The sequence below is a fragment of the Callithrix jacchus genome, chromosome 6 (assembly GCF_049354715.1).
Source record: "Callithrix jacchus isolate 240 chromosome 6, calJac240_pri, whole genome shotgun sequence".
Lineage (NCBI taxonomy): Eukaryota > Metazoa > Chordata > Mammalia > Primates > Cebidae > Callithrix > Callithrix jacchus.
Window position 1 is genome coordinate 10550669 of NC_133507.1, and position 21914 is coordinate 10572582.

The 21914-nt window shown below is 46.7% G+C and overlaps 2 protein-coding genes across 2 annotated transcripts in view; both read left to right on the forward strand.

Moving 5' to 3' along the window:
• IGF1R (insulin like growth factor 1 receptor) overlaps nucleotides 1–21914 on the forward strand; it is a 495490-nt gene that overhangs the window by 1035 nt on the left and 472541 nt on the right. Inside the window, exon 2 of the mRNA XM_078375984.1 lies at nucleotides 4162–4301. The gene's annotated coding sequence lies outside the window, so the exon portion shown is untranslated. The remainder of the gene's footprint in view (nucleotides 1–4161; nucleotides 4302–21914) is intronic.
• The window catches only part of LOC144576849 (uncharacterized), a 29931-nt gene continuing 22150 nt past the window's right edge, over nucleotides 14134–21914 (forward strand). The window contains exon 1 of the mRNA XM_078329207.1: nucleotides 14134–14162. Coding sequence (XP_078185333.1) covers nucleotides 14134–14162 — 29 coding nt within the window. The remainder of the gene's footprint in view (nucleotides 14163–21914) is intronic.

Sequence of the window (21914 nt, forward strand, 5' to 3'; positions counted from 1 at the left end):
CAGCCTGAGCAACATAGAGAAACCCTGTCCCTACCAAAAAAAAAAAAAAAAAAATTAGCCTAGCTGGTGGTGGCACATGTGCTACCTGGGCTACCTGGGAGGCTGAGGCAAAAGGATCACTTGAACCCAGGAATGCGAGGCTGTAGTGAGCCTGATCATCCCACTCCACTCCAGCCTGGGCGACAGAGTGAGACCCCATCTCATATGTGTGTGTATGTGTGTGTGTGTATGCATATATATACACATATGTATGTATATATATATATATATATTGCACATGCATATGCATGAAATAATTTTTTTTTGAGACAGAATTTCACTCTTGTTGCCCACGCTGGAGTGCAATGGCATGATCTCGGCTCACTGCAACCTCTGCCTTCTTGGTTTAAGTGATTCTCCTGCCTCAGCCTCCCGAGTAGCTGGGATTACAGGCATGTGCCTCCATGCCACGCTAATTTTTCTTTTTCTTTCTTAATTTTTTTTTTTTTTTTTGTGTGTGTGTTTTTAGTAGAGATGGGGTTTCTCCGTGTTGGTCAGACTGGTCTCGAACTCCCGACCTCAGGTGATCCGCCCATCTAGGCCTTCCAAAATGCTGGATTACAGGCGTGAGCCACCACGCCTAAACTAAATAGTCTTTTCAACTTGAAACATAAATATATATCCATTTGCCAGTATTTTAATGTGCAAAATACTTCTCTTGATGTCAGTTGACTGGAGTTCTAGTTGTCCTTATACAAACTACCCTCACAGTACATTCCATTTTCCAATATGAATTTCTTTCATTTACAGTGAAAACTTAGACGGTGAAGTGCTCCAAGTACAGAGCTTTCTAGACATGTAACATCTCCACAAACTTTTACAAATGTCCCAAGCACAGCCCTAATGTGACAGCTGTTTCGTTCCAATACCGTTTCCCTAAGAAAGTATCAGTTTAATCTCCATAGAAACCACAGCTCTTTTTTGTACACTTGCATTGTGTTCATTTTCGTGGCAGTTATTTAGGCATGACAATTCTCAGTATAAGTGTCATTAAGGCTCACGGGGACAAACCAGCTGGCCCTTGATTGGGGTGCTCCTGGACTGGTGGCGACACAGGTGCACAGGGGAGGCCTGGATGGTCATCCACTGGCCAGAGGGATCCTCGTGGCAGGGCTAGCGGTTAGTGTATTTTACAGATGGCATGGGAAGGTGGGCTGCTCAGCAAGCTGGTCCAGGGCCTTTGAGAAAGCTTCCAGTGCTCTTTTTGTCACAGGCACGAGTCTCCAGTCACAAGCAACACAGAAAGTGGTTGTTTCTTTTTCTAGAGACCTTATGTTGGAGATCCCATTCTATAGGTGGTAGAATTAATATCTTTCAATTAATAATTCCCTGTCCTTTTCTGCTAAGACTAAGTGGAGGTGGAGAGTGGGTTTATTCAGTGCTTGGGTTTCTTCACCTTGCTGTGAGACAGGGGGTTTTGGACTCCCCCATCACCCCATCATGTCTGTCCTCCCATTCGCCCAGGTGCACACCGACACCTGGCCTTTGCTTGTCAAACGACAGAGCTGCTGTGGTGTCATTACCCAAACCTATGTGGAGGCCCCACCAGTCCTGGGCCACTCTGGAACATTGGGGTGCAGGGGGACAGCTCTCACAGTTGCCTGGACTCTGCTACAGCTGTTTATTCTCAGCTTTTTGACTCCCCAAGCTAATAGGGGTTCTGCTGTCCCACATCTTCTGGCTGGATAGGGGACAGCTCTGCAGGGTAGGAGAGACTTCTTAGGAACCAGTGGGTCCCAGCAGGACATTTTGCACTGACTCATTAGTTTTTCTTTGCCCAGTGCCCTTCAGGGCCTTGGACTTGGAAACTCAAAACCTTTCCCCCATTTTTGCTATAAATCCTGTCCCGAGGAATTGACTGTTTCAGGGTACAGCTGCCCAGGTAGGGAAAGAGTTATAGGGGATCAGGAACTAGCAGGGCCAGGAGGAAGGGGGTAGGGGTTGGGGATGTACCCCCAGCTACTCTTTCCGGTTAATATCCTGCTGCTTCACACTGAATCCTCACAATACTGAAGGTCAGAGGGGTGATGTGACTAGTGGTATTAGAAGCTGTGACCACAGGAGCAGGCTTGAGCAGGCAGGGTCTGGCCAGGAAGCAGAGGCAAACTCAAAGGGAAGGGAATGATTGATGGGATGGGGGTGGATGGGATGAGGAAGCACCAAGGACCAGGAGGAGCGAGAAGCCAAGAAGCTGTTAGCATCCTAGGGTGTTGGCTGAGCCTGGAGAAGCCTAGAGTGCTGGAAAAGAGCCCCCTGAGGAGCAGAATGGATCCCAGGAGGGAGCAGGAGGATAAAAACCCAGTTCTTCCTCCTCCCAGCCTCCATTCTCTTGCCAGTGCCCCCCACTGGAGAAGCCGGGAGTCACGGGAGCCTGGCAGTGGTGTGCTGTGGTTGGCTCCCACAGGTCTGTGAGTGCCAACTGTTACATTTCAAGGATTTTGTGGACCACCTGTTAAACACAGCCATTATTAAAAACTAATTATAGAAGCTTACAGTTAATTATACAAAAAGAACAAACAAATATTCAAAACGTATCACTTCCTTATTATTTCACTGCATTTTCCCATGATCTGTTCTTGAAGTTATGAATGACTAGTGTGCCTGCACCATGGAAATGCCATTTCATGTGTACTACCCTACTCCATATTCACTGACATGGTGTTGGTTGCTTGAGTATTTACAACAAAAAAATCAGTCAATGACTTGTTTTTGTGGATTTGTTGTTTTGTTGATTGTCTAGCCTTTAAAAGCAGTGGAGAGTATGTTACCAGTGCAGATTAAATTTAGTAGTGTGTTGCTTCTATAGCTATTGAATTGTGAATAGCACAGAAATTCGAGGAAATGTTTTTCCAGTGTCTCAAAACCTGTATCCGGATCAGGAAAGAAGTTGCTTCGTGGCTAGGCATGGCGGCTTACACTCGTAATCCCAACACTTTGGGAGGCCAAGGCATGCAGAGCACTGGAGCTCAGGAGTTCGAGATCAGCCTGAACAACATGGCAAAACCCCCTCTCTACAAAAAAAAAAAAATACAAAAATCAACTGGGCGTGGGTGGCATGCACCTATAGTCCCAGCTACTCGGGAGGCTGAACTGGGAGGATGGCTTGACCTGAGGAAGTCGAGGCTTTGGTGAGCTGTGATGGAGCCGTCGCACTCCAGCCTGGGTAAGAGAGTGAGATCCGGTCCCAACAAAATTTTAAAATACAAAAAAATTTTAAAAGAAGTTACATCATGATTAGGAATAAATGAAGTTTCTCCGTTATTTCACCTTTGTCTTTCTTGCTAAGGTAAACAAAAATATCAAGCAATATTCATGGTGCTGCATTCATTTGTCAACAGCAACCATAAATTCACTAGGAACACCAGCGTTCTGCAAAAATCGGTAAAACTATTCCGCCAAAACCAATCCGCTATGTGGAATTTATGAGGAGTAGTGTATACTTTATTATTTTTTGTAATAAAAAATTTGAAAGCCATGTTGCTCACATGTTTACAATTACTCATTTCTATTAATAGCTTAATGGCAAAAATAAGAGTCTTGCAGTCTTCACTTCTTAGTGACATTCTTCTATTCAATAGAGTGGGTAATCTAAGCTGAAAGAATATATATATATATGAAATAATATATATGGAAAATATATGTATCTATGGGTGATATCCAGATAGATAGATAGGCAGATAGAAAATGGGATTCAATAAAACAATTTTTTTTTTTACATGGAGTCTAACTCTGCTGCCCAGGCTGGAGTGCAGTGGTGCAACCTTCGCTCACTACAATCTCTTGGTTTCAAGCAATCCTCCTGGCTTAGCTTCCCCAGTAGCTGGGATTACAGGCGCAGGCCACCGCACCCCGCTAATTTTGTATATTTAGTAGTGACAGGGTTTTACTATGTTGGCAGGCTGGTCTGGAACTCCTGACCTGAGATGATCCGCCCACCTTGGCCTCCCAAAGTGCTGGGATTACAGGCATGAGCCACTGCGTCCTGCCAGTAGAGCAGTGTTTACTTTGAATGAAAAACAATGACCTGTAATTTTTTTTCTAGAATTGACATAATACAAAACAAATTGCTCCGGACCCGGTATCGTGTACTTTTATTTTTTTAACCGCAGCTCCCTTCCGCAGGCTGAACACCTTAGGGACCAGCAACCAGATGGTGTCGTTTGCAGTGAAGATCGAACTCGAGTTGTAGCCGAATTGGAGAGGAGAGAGTGACATGTGCGCCCCCTTCCTGCGGTCGGTAGATGCACCATGGGAAGCTCGAGGTAAGAGGTGAAAATGCCGGGCCTCTGGGACAGCGCCGCCAAAGGAGGGCGGGAGGGCGTTGCTCCAGGATGGAGACCAGAGGGGCGGCTCTGGGGCCACCTCGGGTGAGGGACCCCCTGAACCTCCGCGTGAGTGGCGCGGTGGATGGGAAGCAGCGCGGGCCCGCACAGCCAGAATTTTACCAAAGTTCAAGAAGCAGGAGGCTGTGCGCTTCAGAGGCTGCAACCTTTTCCATCAGCCCCAGCTCCAGGCTGGGGAAGCGGGAATAACGAGTCTTTCCCTACTCGGAGGACCTGGCACAGTGTGGCCTGCGCTCCCCCGGACTCCCAGGCACGTTCAATCATTGTGGGGTGGGGGGACTCATAGATCTCCCCTTCCCTCTCCTGCCACCTAGCTCATTCCTTCTGCTCACTGCCTGTGGGGAGGGCTGTGTCTGAGATGAAGAGAAAAGGTCTGACTGTGGTCTCCAAAATCCAAGATTTTAGGAACTTGGGGAGGACTTCTAGCTGGACAAAAGTTGGGAAGAAACTCCTGAAACAAGGCTGAGGAGCGTTGGGTTTCCCCAGAGGCAAGAAAATACTGAAGGAGGGGCGATGGAGTGGAATGGAAGCACAGTCACTGGGTCCCTTTCCTGGCCAGAGCCCCAGGCGACAGCAAACCCCCAGTTATATTGTATTTTTGCAAGTACGGGCCCCTCGTTCCCTACTTCCCAGGGGCAGCCTTGGGTAGGTTGTGGGCCTGAGAGGAAAGGCCACCTCATGCCCAGGGTAGCCTTCCGTGGTTCCCTCCCCCGCACCCCATCACCCCAAGCCTGAGTGAAGCCAGGAGCCTGAGCATCACCTGGAAGTGGCAGAGGACCAGAGACCTGTGGGAGCCTCTCCACCAGCATGGGTCCATGCCAGGAGGGCCACATCCATCTCTAAGCTTCCTTTGTGCAAATTAGGAAAGGCACCCTTTCTGGGAAGATGAATGAGCTCATGGATGCATGACCTGGTCCGTGGATGGTTCCTTGGTGCTGTGGAAGAGACGCCCTGCCTCAGGGTGGAGGCTGCCCTGCACCTATATCCATAGCTCAGCAAAGACAGCTCAGGTGGGATTTCAGTCCCACCGATTACCCCATCCTGATATGTTTGTGCAGTGACCAAGCCGCTTAATTATCCGAAGTGGCTGACTGTACCAGCCTCTGTGTGTAGGGATGAAGACCTGGGGCTCTGTTGGAAGGCTGGATGCCAGCAGATAGGTGGTGTGAGGACCAGGTAGACCTCAGCCCTGGTGCTTTACCACTGCGTAAGTCCTCAACAGTCTGGCGCAATCCAGGGGAAGGGGTCAGATCTCTAACCCCTTTAATGGATGGGAATTTTTTTTTTTTTTTTTTTTTTTTTGAGACGGAGTTTCGCTCTTGTTACCCAGGCTGGAGTGCAATGGCGCATTCTCGGCTCACTGCAACCTCCATCTCCCGGGTCCTGGTTCAAGCAATTCTCCTACCTCAGCCTCCCAAGTTGCTGGGATTACAGGCATGAGCCACCATGCCCAGCTAATTTTTGTATTTTTTATTAGAGACGGGGTTTCATCATGTTGGCCGGTCTGGTCTTGAACTCCTGACCTCATGATCCACCTGCCTCAGCCTCCCAAAGTGCTGGGATTACAGGTGTGAGCCACTGCACCTGGACAATGGATGGGAATTGAGTTTTCGTCACCCCGTGGCTATTTTCTGCCTACCTAAGTTTGTGGACTGAGAGGCACACTTGCCCCAACAGGCTTGGCCAAGAAGGAAACGAAGCTAGTGGGAAAGGGAAATGCATGGGGCTGGCAGAAAGGGCTGGGCCGGGCACAGTGGTATAGAGTGGACTGACCCACTTTGCATCTTGGCCCTTAGTACCCGCATTACCTTGGCCATGACCACCCCTCCAAGCCCATTTTATCCACGTAATAGTAATAATGAGAACAAAAAAGCACCTTCTTACAGCAGTGTTAGAAGGACTAAGCTTTCGCTTGCATCCCCTCACTGGAGAGCTTGTTAAAACGCAGGTCCCTCAGTCCCATGCACAGAGTTTGAGTCAGTAGCCTGGGGTGGGCCAAGCGTTAGTCCATTCCCAGGTGAGGAAGATGCTGCTAGGCTGGGACCACAAGGAAACCTGGCTCCCACCATCAGAGTTAGTCCTTGTATAGTCCTGCTGCATTAGGACTGTTCTGAGCTCTTCATGTGGATGAACTTACAATCAGCACAGCAGTCTGTGCAGCAGGTACCATCAGCTCCAGGTGAACGATGTGGAAGCTGAACCACAGAGTGGTAGCTTGCCTGAGCCCATGCAAGTGGTGGAACTGGCCAGGCATGGTGGCTCATACCTGTAATTCCAGCACTTTAGGAGGCCAAGACAGGCGGATCACCTGAGGTCAGGAGTTCGAGACCAGCCTGGCCAACATGGTGAAACGCCGTCTTTACTAAAAACACAAAAATTAGCTGGCCGTGGTGGTGGGCGCCTGTAATCCCAGCTACTCGGGAGGCTGAGGCAGGAGAATTGCTTGAACCTGGGAGGTGAAGGTTGCAGCCAGCTGAGATTGTGCCATTGCACTCCAGCCTGGGTGACAAGAGCACTCAGTCTCAAAGAAAAAAGAAAGTGGTGGAACCAGGATTTGAACCCTTACCTTACCCACTTTGCTGTACTGCCTGTTGTGCTATGTGAAGCGTATTGCACAAGACTTAGCACTCTGCACTCAGCAAATGTCAGTCATCTTCACGCGAGAAGTCCCGGAGCCCCAAATCACATGGAGGCCACTGGCCAGGGGTCTGTCTCCGGAAGGCCAGGGAGAGATACTGAAGAGTCAGGGCATGGATGCAGATGATGGCAGCTCGGCAGGGCCGGCAGCCAGCTGGGTCTAGGGAGCAGTAGGACAGGGACAAGCTAGTCCTTGAGCCTCCAGACTCAGTTTCCTCATCTGTAACGTGAGGACAACCCCTCCCTTATGGGATTGCTACAAGGAATAAGATGAGAAGTAAAGGCCTCAGGACACAGCGTCTTCATGCCCCACCTCACTCCAAAATCTGAATCCAGCCGCTCTTGCTCAGAGCCCACAGCATCCCCACTCTGTCACAGCTCTTCTGGCTATTTTGGGTGGGCAGATCATTTGCTTGTTACTGTTTCATAGGGTCACAGCAGGTATCTGTTGGAGTATAGGCTGCCTTTTCAAAAGGTGCAAAAATAGCATTTGTCATATCAAGAAAATGTGCAGTAATTTAAGCTGCACAACTTCTCTCTCTTAATTTGGAAAGTCATGTCCTACTCATTACAAATGAACTTGGGAAGGGACCCAAGTGGCAATGAAACATCCCCTGATTAATCTTCCCAACAGACACAAGACTTCTCACTTCCACATAAGAACTAAAAACAGAAGCATTTGCCTTCAAAGAGCAGCATATTTGCTCTCCCTGCCCCTAGAAGCACATTTTCCTTGGCGTTTGTTGGTGGTGTTCATGATAAGGTAACTTGAAAGCTAGTTTATTAATCCCCTCTATGTGCCTGGTGCTGGGCTGGGCCCTGGGAACATAGAAAGGAGAAAGACATAGCCGATTTCCTCATAGAACCTGGGGTCTGGGGAGGCCAGAGAGCTTGGGGAGGATGTTCCCTTCCTTAATGCTGTGACAAGTGCCTGCTCCTCCCCTAATTGCCACCCACCAGTCATTCAGCCACTCACCTCTTCTCTGTCCACCTGTGGCTGCTCCAATCCAATCTCATGGCTTCAAATACAATATAACATTCCAGTGATGCTCGGATGTGTGGCTGCAGCCTAGACCGCTATTCTGACCCTGCTGTGTCTTGAGCCAGGGCTCTGTTGATGACATGATCCCCATTTGTCCCTGCTCTAACGGGGGGCCATGGTGATGCTATGGGTCCATAGGTATCAGCATCAATTTGGACGCCACAGTAGGAACACAACCATTCTGAAAAGAAATGAGTGCTCACTTTCTAACTGGCTGCAGTCGCTCTGGGGAAGGACCAAGGCTCTCACTTGCCATCGAGGTTGTCGTGTCGTCCTTTCAGCCCATTGTTTCTGGTGACTCAGGGTCAGAAACTGGACAATGACTTTCCACGGGGAAAACTGGATCATGACTTTGCATAGACGTGTTTTTGTTTATATATGTACTTAGGGGTATTTCTGCCGGTGGCCCATCTATCTTTCCCCTAGGATCACCATATTCTGAGTCACAGATCCCTCAGATCCCTGAGTCTGTAGAACCCTGAGTTCACTCCCCACCCCCATGCCCATCCCAACTTTGCAGCTCATCACCGTAATTATACTCACCTTTTTTCTGATACTTACGGGCTGCCCTCGCCCTCTGCTAGGCCCGTAGCCAGTGGCTCTCAAAGTCTAGTACCTGGATGAGCAACAGCAGCATCACCTGGGAACTTTTCAGATATGTACACTCTCTAGCCCCAGCCCAGACCTGCAGATGGAGCCCTGTGTGTTCTGACAAGTCCTCCAGTGGATCTGAATGCGTGCTGGTTTGAGAACCACTGCTGCATCTTATCATTCCCACCAGAGAGGCCGACTCTGTAACAGCCTCTCTCCCATCAGTCTCTCCCCGCCAGAGGACAGGCACCACTCAGTTTCTGAATGGGGGGGGTGCCCCTCACCAGTTCCTTCCTTACCACTTTGATAGATGGAGAGTCCTCCGGGCCTCCCAAGGAACGTAGCTAGCCTGGTGGGTTTTCTTGTCTTATGCCCACTTCTCTGATCTTTGCTCCTTCCTGCCCCTGTTGTCAGTCCTGGCATCTCTACTTCATTCATTTAACGTGTGCCATCCCTTTCCCAGCAGCTGCCCAACCCCCTTTCCAGGGAGTGAATCCCTGTCACAGGACAGTGCCCCCACACCAACACTCTCCCATACCCAGCCATATGGCCTTGACCCACAAGCCCACCTTGACCTAGCACCTTACAGACCACCTATCCTCCCATTCCCAGGCTTTCTGCTTCAGTCCCAGCTGGCATGCATGAACCAGGTCCTCTAGCTCCTTTGCTATGTAACTCCCCTCCTTCCTGAGCTGGCCCAGCACTTCCTAGCTGGGATTGCTGAGGTTTGACCTTAGATACAGATCTGATGGCCAGCAGGGAGGTGGTGGTGGACCCACTTCTCTCCTGGCCACCAGATCTGTATCTAAGGGAAAGCATTGCCTTATAAGGCACCTGTCTCATTTGTAGCCCCTGTGTAGTCTTTCGGGAGACGTTGGCAGTGGGGGTGGGGGTCTATATTCCTGAAAGTGGGGTGGGCCACTTCTGCAGGGGAATCTGGAAATCCATGGTTCTTACTTGCAATTCCCAAATACCCACATCCTAAGTCTCACGGTCCCACTCCTTTCCCATCAGACCCCCGGCTTTGACATAAGAGACTTGCCTAGAATGAACACTCAGCCTCTCTTAAAATTAGAAGCTGTGCCTGCTCTTCCATTCTCTCTGCCTTCTGCCTGCAGGGGGTGAGGGTCTCTTTAAGTGCGCCAAGTAGGCCCTGTGACTCTCACACTTGGCGGTAAATTGCTGAGCAACAGATCTGAGACTGACATTTTCTCTCTTAATGAGTTAGTGGCACTTAGCAAAAGTCACTTGATTCCACAGTCCTTCTAGTTACTGTTTCCTCCAAACCTCTCAAGAGCCCAGGGGATTTTACCCCTTTCACCTGCCTCCACTTCTGCTGTACCTTGTCCCAGTTCATTAAGGGTGAAAGTCTGAGTAATCACACCTCCACAGCATGCCAGGAACTGTCAGTACTCCCCTACCCATTAGCAATGAACCCTCCAAACATTAAGCTAAAGTTCATTTAATTTTTTTTTCTTTTTGTGTAAATGGAACTTTAATTTAGAAGTTCCATTCATGGCTAGGTGTAGTGGCTCATGGCTGTAATCCCAGAACTTTGGGAGGCTGAGGTGGGCAGATCATTTGAGGTCAGGAGTTTGAAACCAGCTGGCCAACCTGGTGAAACCCATCTCCTCTAAAAATCCAAAAAAAAAAAAAAAAAAAAAGCCAAAAATTAGCTGGGGCTGGTGGCAGGTGCCTGTAATCCCAGCTACTAGGGAGGCTGAGGCAGCAGAACCACTGGAACCCAGGAGATGGAGGTTGCAGTGAGCTGAGATTACGCCAGTGCACTCCAGCCTGGGCAACAGAGCCAGACTCCATCTCAAAAAACAAAAACAAACAAAAAAAGAAGTTACATTCATAATGACATAAAAAATTACTTAGGAATAAATTTAACCAAATAAATACAAGACTCGCACCCTGAAAATGACCAAACATTCTTGAAATTCATTTTTAAAGAGACCTAAATTGATGGAAAGACAGGCTGTGTTCATGGATTAGAAGATTTAAGATTAAGATGGCCACACACACACATACATACACTCATGCACACACATGTAACCCATGCCTACAGGCATGTCTATATTTATTTCTCTGTATCTAGCTGGCGCTCCACACACAAGTGCCTACTGATGCCTCTAACTCCCATCCAAAAAGATCATGGTAGCCTGCCTTCCCTTATTTCACATTTGTAACTTCTTTCCCCAGCAGTGAGAAGTCTGGCTCTCTTACCTATACCTATAGTATAGTTTCTTATTGTTCAACCCTTGTGTATATATAAAGTAGTTTCTCCATAGTCTTTTCAAAACCTAAGTCAGGTTACTCCTTTGCTTAAAACCTTCCCATGCCTCCCCATTTCATTTAGAGTAAACCCGAAGTCCTGGTCATCCTCTGACCTCCAAGGCCCTACATGCTATGGATCCTCAATACGTATTGATCAACTTACCCCTCCTTGTGCTTGTGGCCTGGTTACCTTGACCCCTTGCTGTACATGACAGGCTGGGTGGTGGAAGGAGACTGACTGAGAAGGAAACAGGAATCTTCTTGGTAGAAGAGCTCTTCCACATCTTGACTTTGGTGGTGGTAACACAACTCTATGTATCTGTGAAAGTTCCTTAAGCTGCACACTTAAAATTAGTAAATTTTATTATATGTGAAGTGTGTTGCAATAAAGTTGAGTTTTTTAAAGAGACATTTATCCTGGCTGGATGCAGTGGCTCATGCCTGTAATCCCAGCACTTTGGGAGGCTGAGGTGGGCAGATCGCCTGAAGTCAGGAGTTTGAGACCAGCCTGGCCAATGTGGTGAAACCCCATCTCTATTAGATACAAAAATTAGCCGGGCATGGTGGTGTGCACCTGTAATCTCAGCTACTTGGGAAACAGACAGGAGAATCTCTTGGACCCGCAAGACGGAGGTTGCAGTAAGCCGAGATGGTGCCCCTGCATTCCAGACTGGGTGACAGAGCAAGACTCTGTCTCAAAAAAAAAAAAAAAAAAAAAGACACATTTATCCCAAGAAGTACTATCTACAGTATCATTTGAAATGTTAGTTTTATGTTTCTAAAGTACCTTGAAATATTTTGGGAGGCTGAAGCAGAAGGATCACTTGAATCCAAGAGTTCAAGACCAGCCTGGGCAACATAGTGAGGCCTTATCTCTACTAAACATAAAGAAACCTGGCTGGGCATGGTGGTCTACCTGTAGTCCCAGCTACTCAGAAGGCTGAGGCAGGAGGATTGCTTGAGCCCGGGAGTCTGAAGATACAGTGAGCTGTGATCACCATTGCACTCCAGCCTGGGTGAGGAGCAAGACCCTGTTTTCAAAAACAAAATACTTAAGAAAAAAAACAAAATACAATAGATAAACTGTTTTGTCTATGGCTGCATCAAAAAGAAATATATTTTTCATTGCACACACATGCAAGTAACTGAAACAAAAGTTCTACAAAGCATTACTTATCCCTCCAATATTTTAATCTTCTCTTTCATGCTGGATTGGTGCTACAAATTTGATATCATGACTCACTAATGAATATTGCTTTATAGTTTCAAAACTTTTCATCCAAATGATGCCATCTACACATTAATCAGTTACATTGAAGGCATTCATCGATACCTGTGGGTTTTTGTTTTTTTTTTAAGACAGTCTCACTCTGTCACCCAATGGAGCCTGGAGTACAGTGGCACAATCTTGGCTCACTACAACCTCCACCTACCAGGTTCAAGCAATTCTCTTGCCTCAGCCTCCTAAGTAGCTGGGATTACAGGCACCTGCCACCACGCCCAGCTCATTTTTGTATTATTAGTAGAGATGGGGTTTCACCATCTTAGCCAGCCTGGTCTGGAACTCCCGACCTCAGGTGATCCTCCCACTTCTGCCTTCCGAGGTACTGGGATTACAAGCGTGAGCCATTGTGCTAGGCCCACCTGTGGGTTTTCTAAATATGTTGGATAATGAGCCCGATTGATCACATTCTGTAATGGACCTCCACTGGCCACCCCTCCACTCCCGCCTTCCTGAAAGCTTCTGGCCTGTGGTTGGGGAAATGGTGCCGTCAGCTCAAGCCCACCCTTTGTAACCTCTTACCACCTCCCCGGTAGTAACTTCCTACATCAACTCGAAAGCAGGTAAACAGGCAAGGATGATTTTCTGAAACAGACATGGAATCACGAACTACCTAAAATTGGTTTTCCACTGTACTGGGGGATTATCTGGATGACATCAATAGCTATGATCAGGACGCTGGTTTCAAAGTCTTCATCACAAAGTGTCAGCATCATCTGAAGCTCTTACCAAAGCTATCAAGGTCCTCCTTCCAGAGAGCCCCAAAGTTGAGTCATCAGCAGCCAAAAGGGTAACTCAGAGCTGGAGCTCTTAATTAATACCACCAGAGTGGACGCTCACAGACTTAGATTTGGAGATATCAAGGTCGAATCATGGACTCTCAGCCTAGCCCCACCCCGTTCATCCCCATCTGCCTCAGTCTATCCATACTTCAAGGCCCAATTCAAATGTTACCACCTCCACAAAGCCTCCCGTGAGGGTGCCAGTGGAATCAGGTCTGCCTTTGAACTGTCAAGGGTCTTCAGCTGTAACTTTCTGATGAAGTGTGCTCCATTCTACTGGGTAGTCTCATTCTGTATATCCCATTCCACCCCTTGCCTGTGACCTTGTGGTCAGGGACCGTGATTTTTCCTGGAATCTCCATGCTGCCTAGTCCAGTTCTTGCTTTTGGTAAGCACTGAATGAGTAAAATATGTAGTTGCTAAATTGCAATGTTTTAAAATATAGAAAGTCCGGGTTCAAGTTCTGGTTTGGTGATTAACCTTTGGCGTGTTCTTGGCCAACTCACTCAGAGGCTAACTCTCTGGACCTTAGCTTCCTTAGCTGTCATTAAGGGAACTGGACTGTGTAAGTTCTTTTAGGCTGGCTGACTGTATTATGGACTATGCCGTGGTAATTTCTGTGACCTGCACATACACTCCAGATGAGTGCCTGGAACTAGAAAGTCTGAAGTAACTGAAAGACTGCAGAAAGGGGAATGATCAACCCCTGCAGGGCCTAATTAATGTGAGATATTCTTCTATTGTTCCTTATTCCTGCCTCAACTGAAAAGGCAATTGGACTTTATAACCGACCTTCATCAACCTTGTAACTCCAGACCCTATGTCCCCCTCCCAGCTTGCAAAAACCGTCCTGAATTGTAACTTCTACCTACCCCAAACCTATAAATCCAATTCCTATCCCACCACCCTCCCAGACTCTCTTTTCAGACTCAGCCCCCCTCCCTCCCGCCACCGTCACCTGGCTGAATAAACAGCCATGTTGCTCACACAAAGCCTGTTTAGGGGGTCTCTTCATTCAGCACACACGTTTAACAGGCTGCATTATTTCTAAGGTTCTGGGGTAGCCAGTCTCCAAGACAGTGTCCAGCAATCCCCATCTCCTGTCATTACTTTGTCATTGTACCTGGGGCGGTCGGTATGTCGCTTCTGATGATGGCTTTTAAAAGGTATTGTGCTTTCTTTCTTGGTCATTCTCTCTCTGTTTTGGGTCCCTCACTCTGGGAGAAGTTAGATGTCATGTCATGGGCACCTCTTTGGAGATGTAGCCAGTGAGTAACTGAAGCCTCTGGCCCACAGCCTGTGAGGAACCAAGGGCGGCCAGCAACCGTGCGAATGAGCTCGGAAGTGGATTCACCTGCCCCAGCCAATCCTTGAGACAACCTCAGTCCTAGCCCACAGCTTGACTGCAGCCTCATGCAAGAATCAGAGCCCAAACAACCCAGCTAAGCCACTCCTGGATTCTAGACACTCAGAAACTGTGTGATAATAAATATTTGCTGATTTGAGGTTCTTTGTTACACAGCAATAGATAACTCATACAAATTGTTTCTGGCTCTGAAATTGCGTAAGCCTAAAGTCCATGAAATATAGCTATCGCATTCAGGAAAAGCCTGATTTACGGCAATTGCCCATCTTTCCCCTCCTGCCCCCAGCCTGAATCATGAAGAGATAATACAAAATATGTCAAAACATATTGTGGAGTCACAATATTTATTTTATTTACTTTTACAAGAGTTCCCAAAGCTTCGTTGATTTTGCTTCACTGACTCCTTTGTTTCACAAATGAAGGTGGAAATCCAGATAAATTAGGTGATTGGAATAATGCAAATGTGTTTCACTTTCACAACACTTGCAATTCCTCGGTGGTGAATGAAAATGATGTATGGGCTTGCTATGTTTCGCTTCTGCCTCATCATGAGAAATGCGTCTTGAGCAGTGGCAATACTTGCACATGTCTTCCCAGGCAGCCACGGGCCTAGGGAACTCTCAGGGGAGAAGAGTGAGTGCAGCTTGCTAAGTCACCTCCAGAAAAACAGCTGAAGGTTGGAAACAGACAGCCGGGCAATGGGGCTACCGGGTCAAGCTAGATGAACAGAAGACTTTTGACAGGACAAGTGACAAGAAGTGATTTTCTGTTTTAAATGAGACCTCCGTCCATGATAAACAGGGGGCTGGGGAGGAAATTAAAAGCATGGAGAGTGAGTTCAGGAGGCCCATATCTTCTCTGGCTGTGAGCTTGAGCCCTGGTGGTTTCCCCAAATAAAAACAAGCAGTTGATGGTCTCATCAGCTGATGACAAAGGCTGATGACAAGTGCAGTGATAAGTTTGGGAAGATGGTAAGAAGGGGCCAGAAGAAGAAAGAGAATTCTGAGGGTGACAAAGAACATTTGGAGGGCAAGAGTCTGTTCTGCCCACTATGGGTCTCTAGATTTGATGTTTCATGAAAGTTACCCTCAACATAAATTTGTTGAAAGTATGGGAGTGCACATGAAAATGAAATTAGGAAAAGGGGCATGGTGGCTCCTTGTAATCCCAGCACCGCCTGTAATCCCAGCACTTTGGGAGGCCAAGGTGGAAGGATAACCTGAGGTCAGGAGTTCAAGACCAGCCTGACCAACATGGTGAAACACCATCTCTATTGAAAAGACAAATATTAGCTGGGCATGGTGGTGCATGCCTGTAATCCCAGCTAATTGGAAGGCTGAGACAGAAGAATCACTTGAACCAGGGAGGCGGAGGTTGCAGTATGCTGAGACTGTGCCACTGTACTCTAGCCTGGGTGACATAGCAAGACTCCATCAAAATAAGAAAGAAAGAAAGGGAGAGAGAGAGAGAGAGAAGAAAGAAAGAGAAAGAAAATGAAGGAAGGAAAAAGAGAGAGGAAAGAAAGAAAAAGGAAGAAAAAGAAAAGAAAGAGAAGAAAGAAAGAAAAAGGAAGAAAAAGAAGAGAGGAAGGGAAATGAAATGAGGAAAACTAAGAAAAGTGGTGTGGATGGGTGGGAGATGACTCTGAACGATTAAAAGTGTGTTGCTCTGAAAGCATTTGCTTTATCAAATGGGCTTTTGTTGCAGTATTTTTTTTTTTTTTTTTTTGAGACGGAGTTTCGCTCTTGTAACCCAGGCTGGAGTGCAATGGCGTGATCTCGGCTCACCGCAAACTCCGCCTCCTGGGTTCATGCGATTCTCCTGCCCCAGCCTCCTGAGTAGCTGGGATTACAGGCACGTGCCACCACACCCAGCTAATTTTTTATATTTTTAGTAGAGATGGGGTTTCACCATGTTGACCAGGATGGTCTCGATCTCTTGATCTCGTGATCCACCCGCCTTGGCCTCCCAAAGTGCTGGGATTACAGGCATGAGCCACCGCGCCTGGCTTGTTGCAGTATTTTCTTATTTAAGTAATGTTGTAATTTGGAGAAACCCCATCTTGAACTTAACAGTTGCCTCTTGGATCAAAAAGATTGAAGCCACCATGCCCATATTTCCATCTACTCAGGAGGCTGAGGTAGGAGGATCACTTGGGCCCAGGAGTTCCAGGCCAGCCTAGATAACATAGCAGGACCCCATCTCAAAAAAAAAAAAAATCTAAATGATTTTAACTGGATGGGAAACTTTGGACTTTAGGTGTTGCTGCGGAATAAAGGAGAAGTAGGGGTAAGAAATAGGATGTGTGCGGCTGGAGGGAAGAAGGAGAAGCCGGAAGAGGGATGCCCAGTCTGAGAGTCAAGTCTTTCAGGGGACTTAAGACCGGAGCATTCTTTGGCTGCAAACCTCCTGCTGATTTCGGCAAACCTGGCTACTTCACCAAGATCACTGTGGTAGATTCCTTGCTCCTTCCAACAGCTCCCTTTCCAATTGCTAAACAACACAGGGCTGAACACGCTGCGGCTCCACCATGTGAGTTTTTCCCTTGTGAAATAAAGACATGCTTGGGGAGTGAACAGCAGAAAAACCAATCAAAATGGAAATACTGCGCTAGGGAATACAGGACCTAGTGTATTTTTCATGTATTAAAGAGCAATTTCTCCTCCTTTATATTTATATACCCCATGAGGATTATTTTTTCTGAAGCCAAGTATGTGGATAGATGCGGTAATAGATGTGAAAATGTCTCGAGTTCAACAAGCTGTTGTTTTCCTAGTGATGGCAGTACAGTATTTCACCTATTGTCCCGACATAACTGTCAGGAAGGGAGGGAGCAAATGTCATTGATGTTTTGCAACAGCAAGACCAAGCCACAGAGTTTTGAACAACTTGCTCAGTGTGACAGGATGAGTCAAAGTGGGTCACAGGGTGACAAGTACCAGGAGATCTTGGGTCCTAGATATGCTTTTACTTCTGGGTACACACTGGGCTTTGACACAGGGATCAAACCGTGCTGTCCCGGAGGAGGCAGGGACAGCATATCCCAGTTGAGTTTTTACCTGGCAAGTTAGTAGAAGGCAGTGGTGTGAAGATAACCCCAGACTCAAAGATAATCCCACACTCAAACCTGGGAGTAACTCCTGTTGAACTTCGTATAGCAGAATACAGGGTTAGAATACCTGGGCAGACATGGCTACTGAGGCGGGTGGAGGCTCACTCGTTTTCTAGGATTTGATTAGACAGCAGGCACGAGAGACCCAAGGGCGCCAGTGTGGGAGGGAGTAGGTGTTATTTGAAATAATAGCCAGATTCACCGGGCACGGTGGCTCACACCTGTAATCCCAGCACTTTGGGAGGCCGAGGCAGGTGGATGACTTGAGGTCAGGAATTCGAAACCAGCCTGCCCAACAGGGTGAATCCCTGTCTCTAGCAAAAGTACAAAAATGAACAGGCATGGTAGTGGGCGCCTGTAATCCCAGCTACTCAGGAGGCTGAGGCAGGAGAATTGCCTGAACCCAGGAGGCAGAGGTTGTGGTGAGCCGAGATTGTACTATTGCACTCCAGCCTGGGAGACAACAGCAAGACTCTGAAAAAAAAAGAAAAAAAGGAAGGAAGGGAGGGAGGGAAAGATAGGAAGGAAGGAAAGAAAGAGAGAGAGAAGGGGCCGGGCGCGGTGGCTCAAGCCTATAATCCCAGCACTTTGGGAGGCCAAGGCAGGTGGATCATGAGGTCAAGAGATCGAGACCATCCTGGTTAACAAGGTGAAACCCCGTCTCTACTAAAAATACAAAAATTAGCTGGGCATGGTGGTGCGCACCTGTAATCCCAGCTACTTGGGAGGCTGATGCAGGAGAATTGCTTGAACCCAGGAGGCAGAGGTTGCGGTGAGCCGAGATTGTGCCATTGCACTTGTCTGTCTCAAAAAAAAAAAGAGAGAGAGAGAAAGAAAGAAGGAAAGAAAGAAAGAGAGAGTAGCTAGATTCCCCTTCCCCATAGCTAGATTCCCCTTCCCCATAATGTCAGCTTTCAAGGTCACTTAGGGAAGTATGATCAGCAGAAAGGAAGAGCAAAGATTCAGGCACTAGCCTTAGCTTTTCCAATGCCTCAGTCTTGGGGTGTAGAAGAAGCCTCCTGAATGAGGCACACCTGGGAGAACTTTCCTGGAGGAAGAACATAGCTTTTTGCCCTCTACCTTGAACCCCCAGGCCAGGAAAAATTCTTCCCCCTAGGCAGAGTGGAAGAGTTGTCAAGAAGGCCAGGAGTGAAGTGCTGCTTCCCATGGAAGGGCTCCTGTGCCCTGTTCCCTTGGGCTCTACCCTGGGCAAAGGAACAACCAGGGAGGCCATGGTGTCTTCGAGGGTGGCAGGATTCCAGAAGAGAAATACGACTGTGCAGTGAGTCTAGGCAGGAAGGCCTTGGCCAGGGCACGGTGGCTCACGCCTGTAATACCAGCACTTTGGGAGGCCAAGGCAGGCGGATTACCTAAGGTCGGGAGTTCAAGACCAGCCCAACCAACATGGAGAAACCCATCTCAACTAATAATACAAAAATTAGCCTGGCATGGTGGCACATGCCTGTAATTCCAGCTACTGGGGAGGCTGAGGCATGAGAATTGCTTGAACCTGGGAGGTGGGGAGGTTGCAGTGAGCCAAGATCATGCCATTGCACTCCAGCATGGGCAACAAGAGTGAAACTGTCAAAAAAAAAAAAATGGCCTTGGCCAGGCTCACAGCCCATCCTAACAAGGGAGCAGCAAATTGTTTCCTGTGCATCTAAGAGACTGGATTGCATGATGAAATATACTTAATCGATTTTCAAGCAGCTCTATTCTCTTCTGAAAGGCACTGAATTAAGAAACACCCTTATCTGACAATGTGATAAAAAAAATCAGTATATATGTCAGATTTCCAGCCTACTGCTCTAAAATACATATTCTAATAAATTAAAATATAGCAAATGCAAGTAACACTCCAGATGCCAAGTGGCGATGCCCGTGTATAAAGCATTAGCTCTTCAGTGTGCTTCACCAAAGGCATTTTTCAGGGATTGTTGAAGTAATACTGGCATGGGGCTTTTCATTCTGATTTCTCCAGAAACTTATAATGGAACAAATATCTTTTTTGTGTCCATGTAACAGAATTTAGGATAGTTTGGAAATATCTTTTCTGGTTTTTTTTTTTTTTAGATGAAGTCTCATGCAGCAGTGGTGCAATCTCAGCTCACTGCAACCTCTGCCTCCCAGGTTCAAGTGATTCTCCTGCCTCAGCCTTCCAAGTACCTGGGATTGTAGGCATGCGCCACTATGCCCAGCTAATTTTTGTATTTTTAGTAGAGACAGCGTTTCTACTAAAAAAATGTTTAGTCATGTTGGTCAGGCTGGTCTCGAACTCCTGACCTCAGGTGATCCACCTGCCTTGGCTTCCCAAAGTGCTGGAATTACAGGTATGAGCCGCTATGCCTGGCCACTGTATGCATTCTTATGTATCTGACTTCTTTCACTTCCCACAGCAGTGTTATTTGTAATAGACCAGAACTGGAAACAACCCAAATGCTCAGCAACAGAAACAATGAATAAGTAAACTGATCTATTTTACAATGGGATACAGCAGAGTAACCAAAATGAATGACCTGGTGTAAGACATAGCAGTGTCAGTGAATCCCACAAACAAGGTTGAGTGAAAGGAGCCAGATACAAAATAATACACCATTCAAACTCAAACACAAACAAGCTATGGAGTAGCCTCGAGAGCTGTGGTTCCCTCTGGGGACGAGAGAAAGGGCAATGTCCCAAGAGTTTTAAATTTTAAATTGTAGCCATTATGATAGGATTTAGAGTTAAGGTTTAGGGTTATGGTGAGGAGTGGTCTTAGAGTTAGGATTAGGGTCTTACAGTTTTCTCATTACTAGTGAAATTGAACATTTTTTTTTCATATATTTATTGGCTATATTAATACCATCTTTTGTGAAGCGTCCACATCTTTTGCTCATTTTTCTGCAGGGCTGTGTGTCTTTTGCTCATTGATTTGCTTTTTTGTTTCTTTCTTTGTTTTGATTTGTTTGGAGAAAAGATTTCACTCTGTCACCAGGCTGGAGTGAGGTGGCACCATCACTTGACCTCCTGGGCGCAAATGATCTTCCACCTCAGCCCCCTGAGTAGCTGGGACTGCAGGTGCGCACCACCACACCCAGCTAATTATTGTATTTGTAGAGTTCAGTTTCCCCATGTTGCCCAGGCTTGTCTCGAACTACTGGGCTCAAGTGATCTGCCCACCTTGGCATCCCAAAGTGTTGGGATTACAGGCGTGAGCCACTGCACCCGGCCGCTTTGTTCTTTGCGCCCGGCCGCTTTGTTCTTTGTATGTATGAAATACAAGTCCTTTCTTGTTTCTACGTTTGTACCTCTATGGTTACACATTGCAAATATTTCCTCGCACGCTGAGTCTTGCCTTTTCTTTTTCTTAATGAGATCTTTTAAAAATTGAGTTCTAATTCACATACCATAAAATACACGTTTACAGCGTATGTTTCAGTGTTTTTTGGTATATTCACGAGGTTGTTCATTCATCGCCATGATCCAATTCCAGAACATTTGTATCATCCCCCAAGAAACTCCATTCCCTTTAACTGTCACTTTCCATTCCCTTCTCCTCTCATCCCTGGCAACCACTAACCTAAACTTTGTCTCTCTGGATTTGCCTATTTTGGATGTTTCATAAAAATAGAATCATACAGTACATGTGACCTTTTGTGTCTGGCTTCTGTTACTTAGCAAAGTGTTTTCAAAGTTCATCCATGTTTGACATGTGTATTCATTATATATATATATAAAATATATTTTATCAGTTCATCAGCTGATGGACATTTGAATTTTTTCTGCTCTTTGGTCATTATAAATAATGCTGCTATGAACACTGGTATACAGGTTTTTGTGTGAACATGTTGTCAATTCTTTTGAATTTATCACTGGGAGTGGAGTTGTTGAGTCCTATGCAACTGTGTTTAATGTTTTGAGGAATGACAAAACTGTTCTTAACAGCAGGCTCTTACCATTTGACATTCCCATCAGCAAGGTATGAGGGCTCAATTTCTCCACATCCTTGCCAGCACTTGTTATTGTCTATCTTTTTTATTACAGCTATCCTAGAGAATAGAAAGCGGTATTTAATTGTGGTTTTTGATTTGCATTTTCCTGATTAATAATGTTTAGCATCTTTTCATCTGCTTATTGGCAATTTGTATATCTTCTTTGAAGAAATGTCTATTCAGCATGGTGTGATGGCTCATGCCTGTAATCCCAGCACTTTGGGAAGCCAAGGCAGAAGGATCACTTGAGGCCAGGAGTTTAAGACCAGCCTGGCCAACATGGTAAAATCCCATCTCTAGTAAAAATACAAAAATTAGCCAGACATGGTGGCACATGCCTGTAATCCCAGCTACTCAGGAAGCTGAGGCAGGAGAATTTCTTGAACCCAGGAGGCGGAGGTTGCGGTGAGCCGAGATCACACATTGCACTCCAGCCTGGGTAGCAAGAGCCAAACTCCATCTCAAAAAA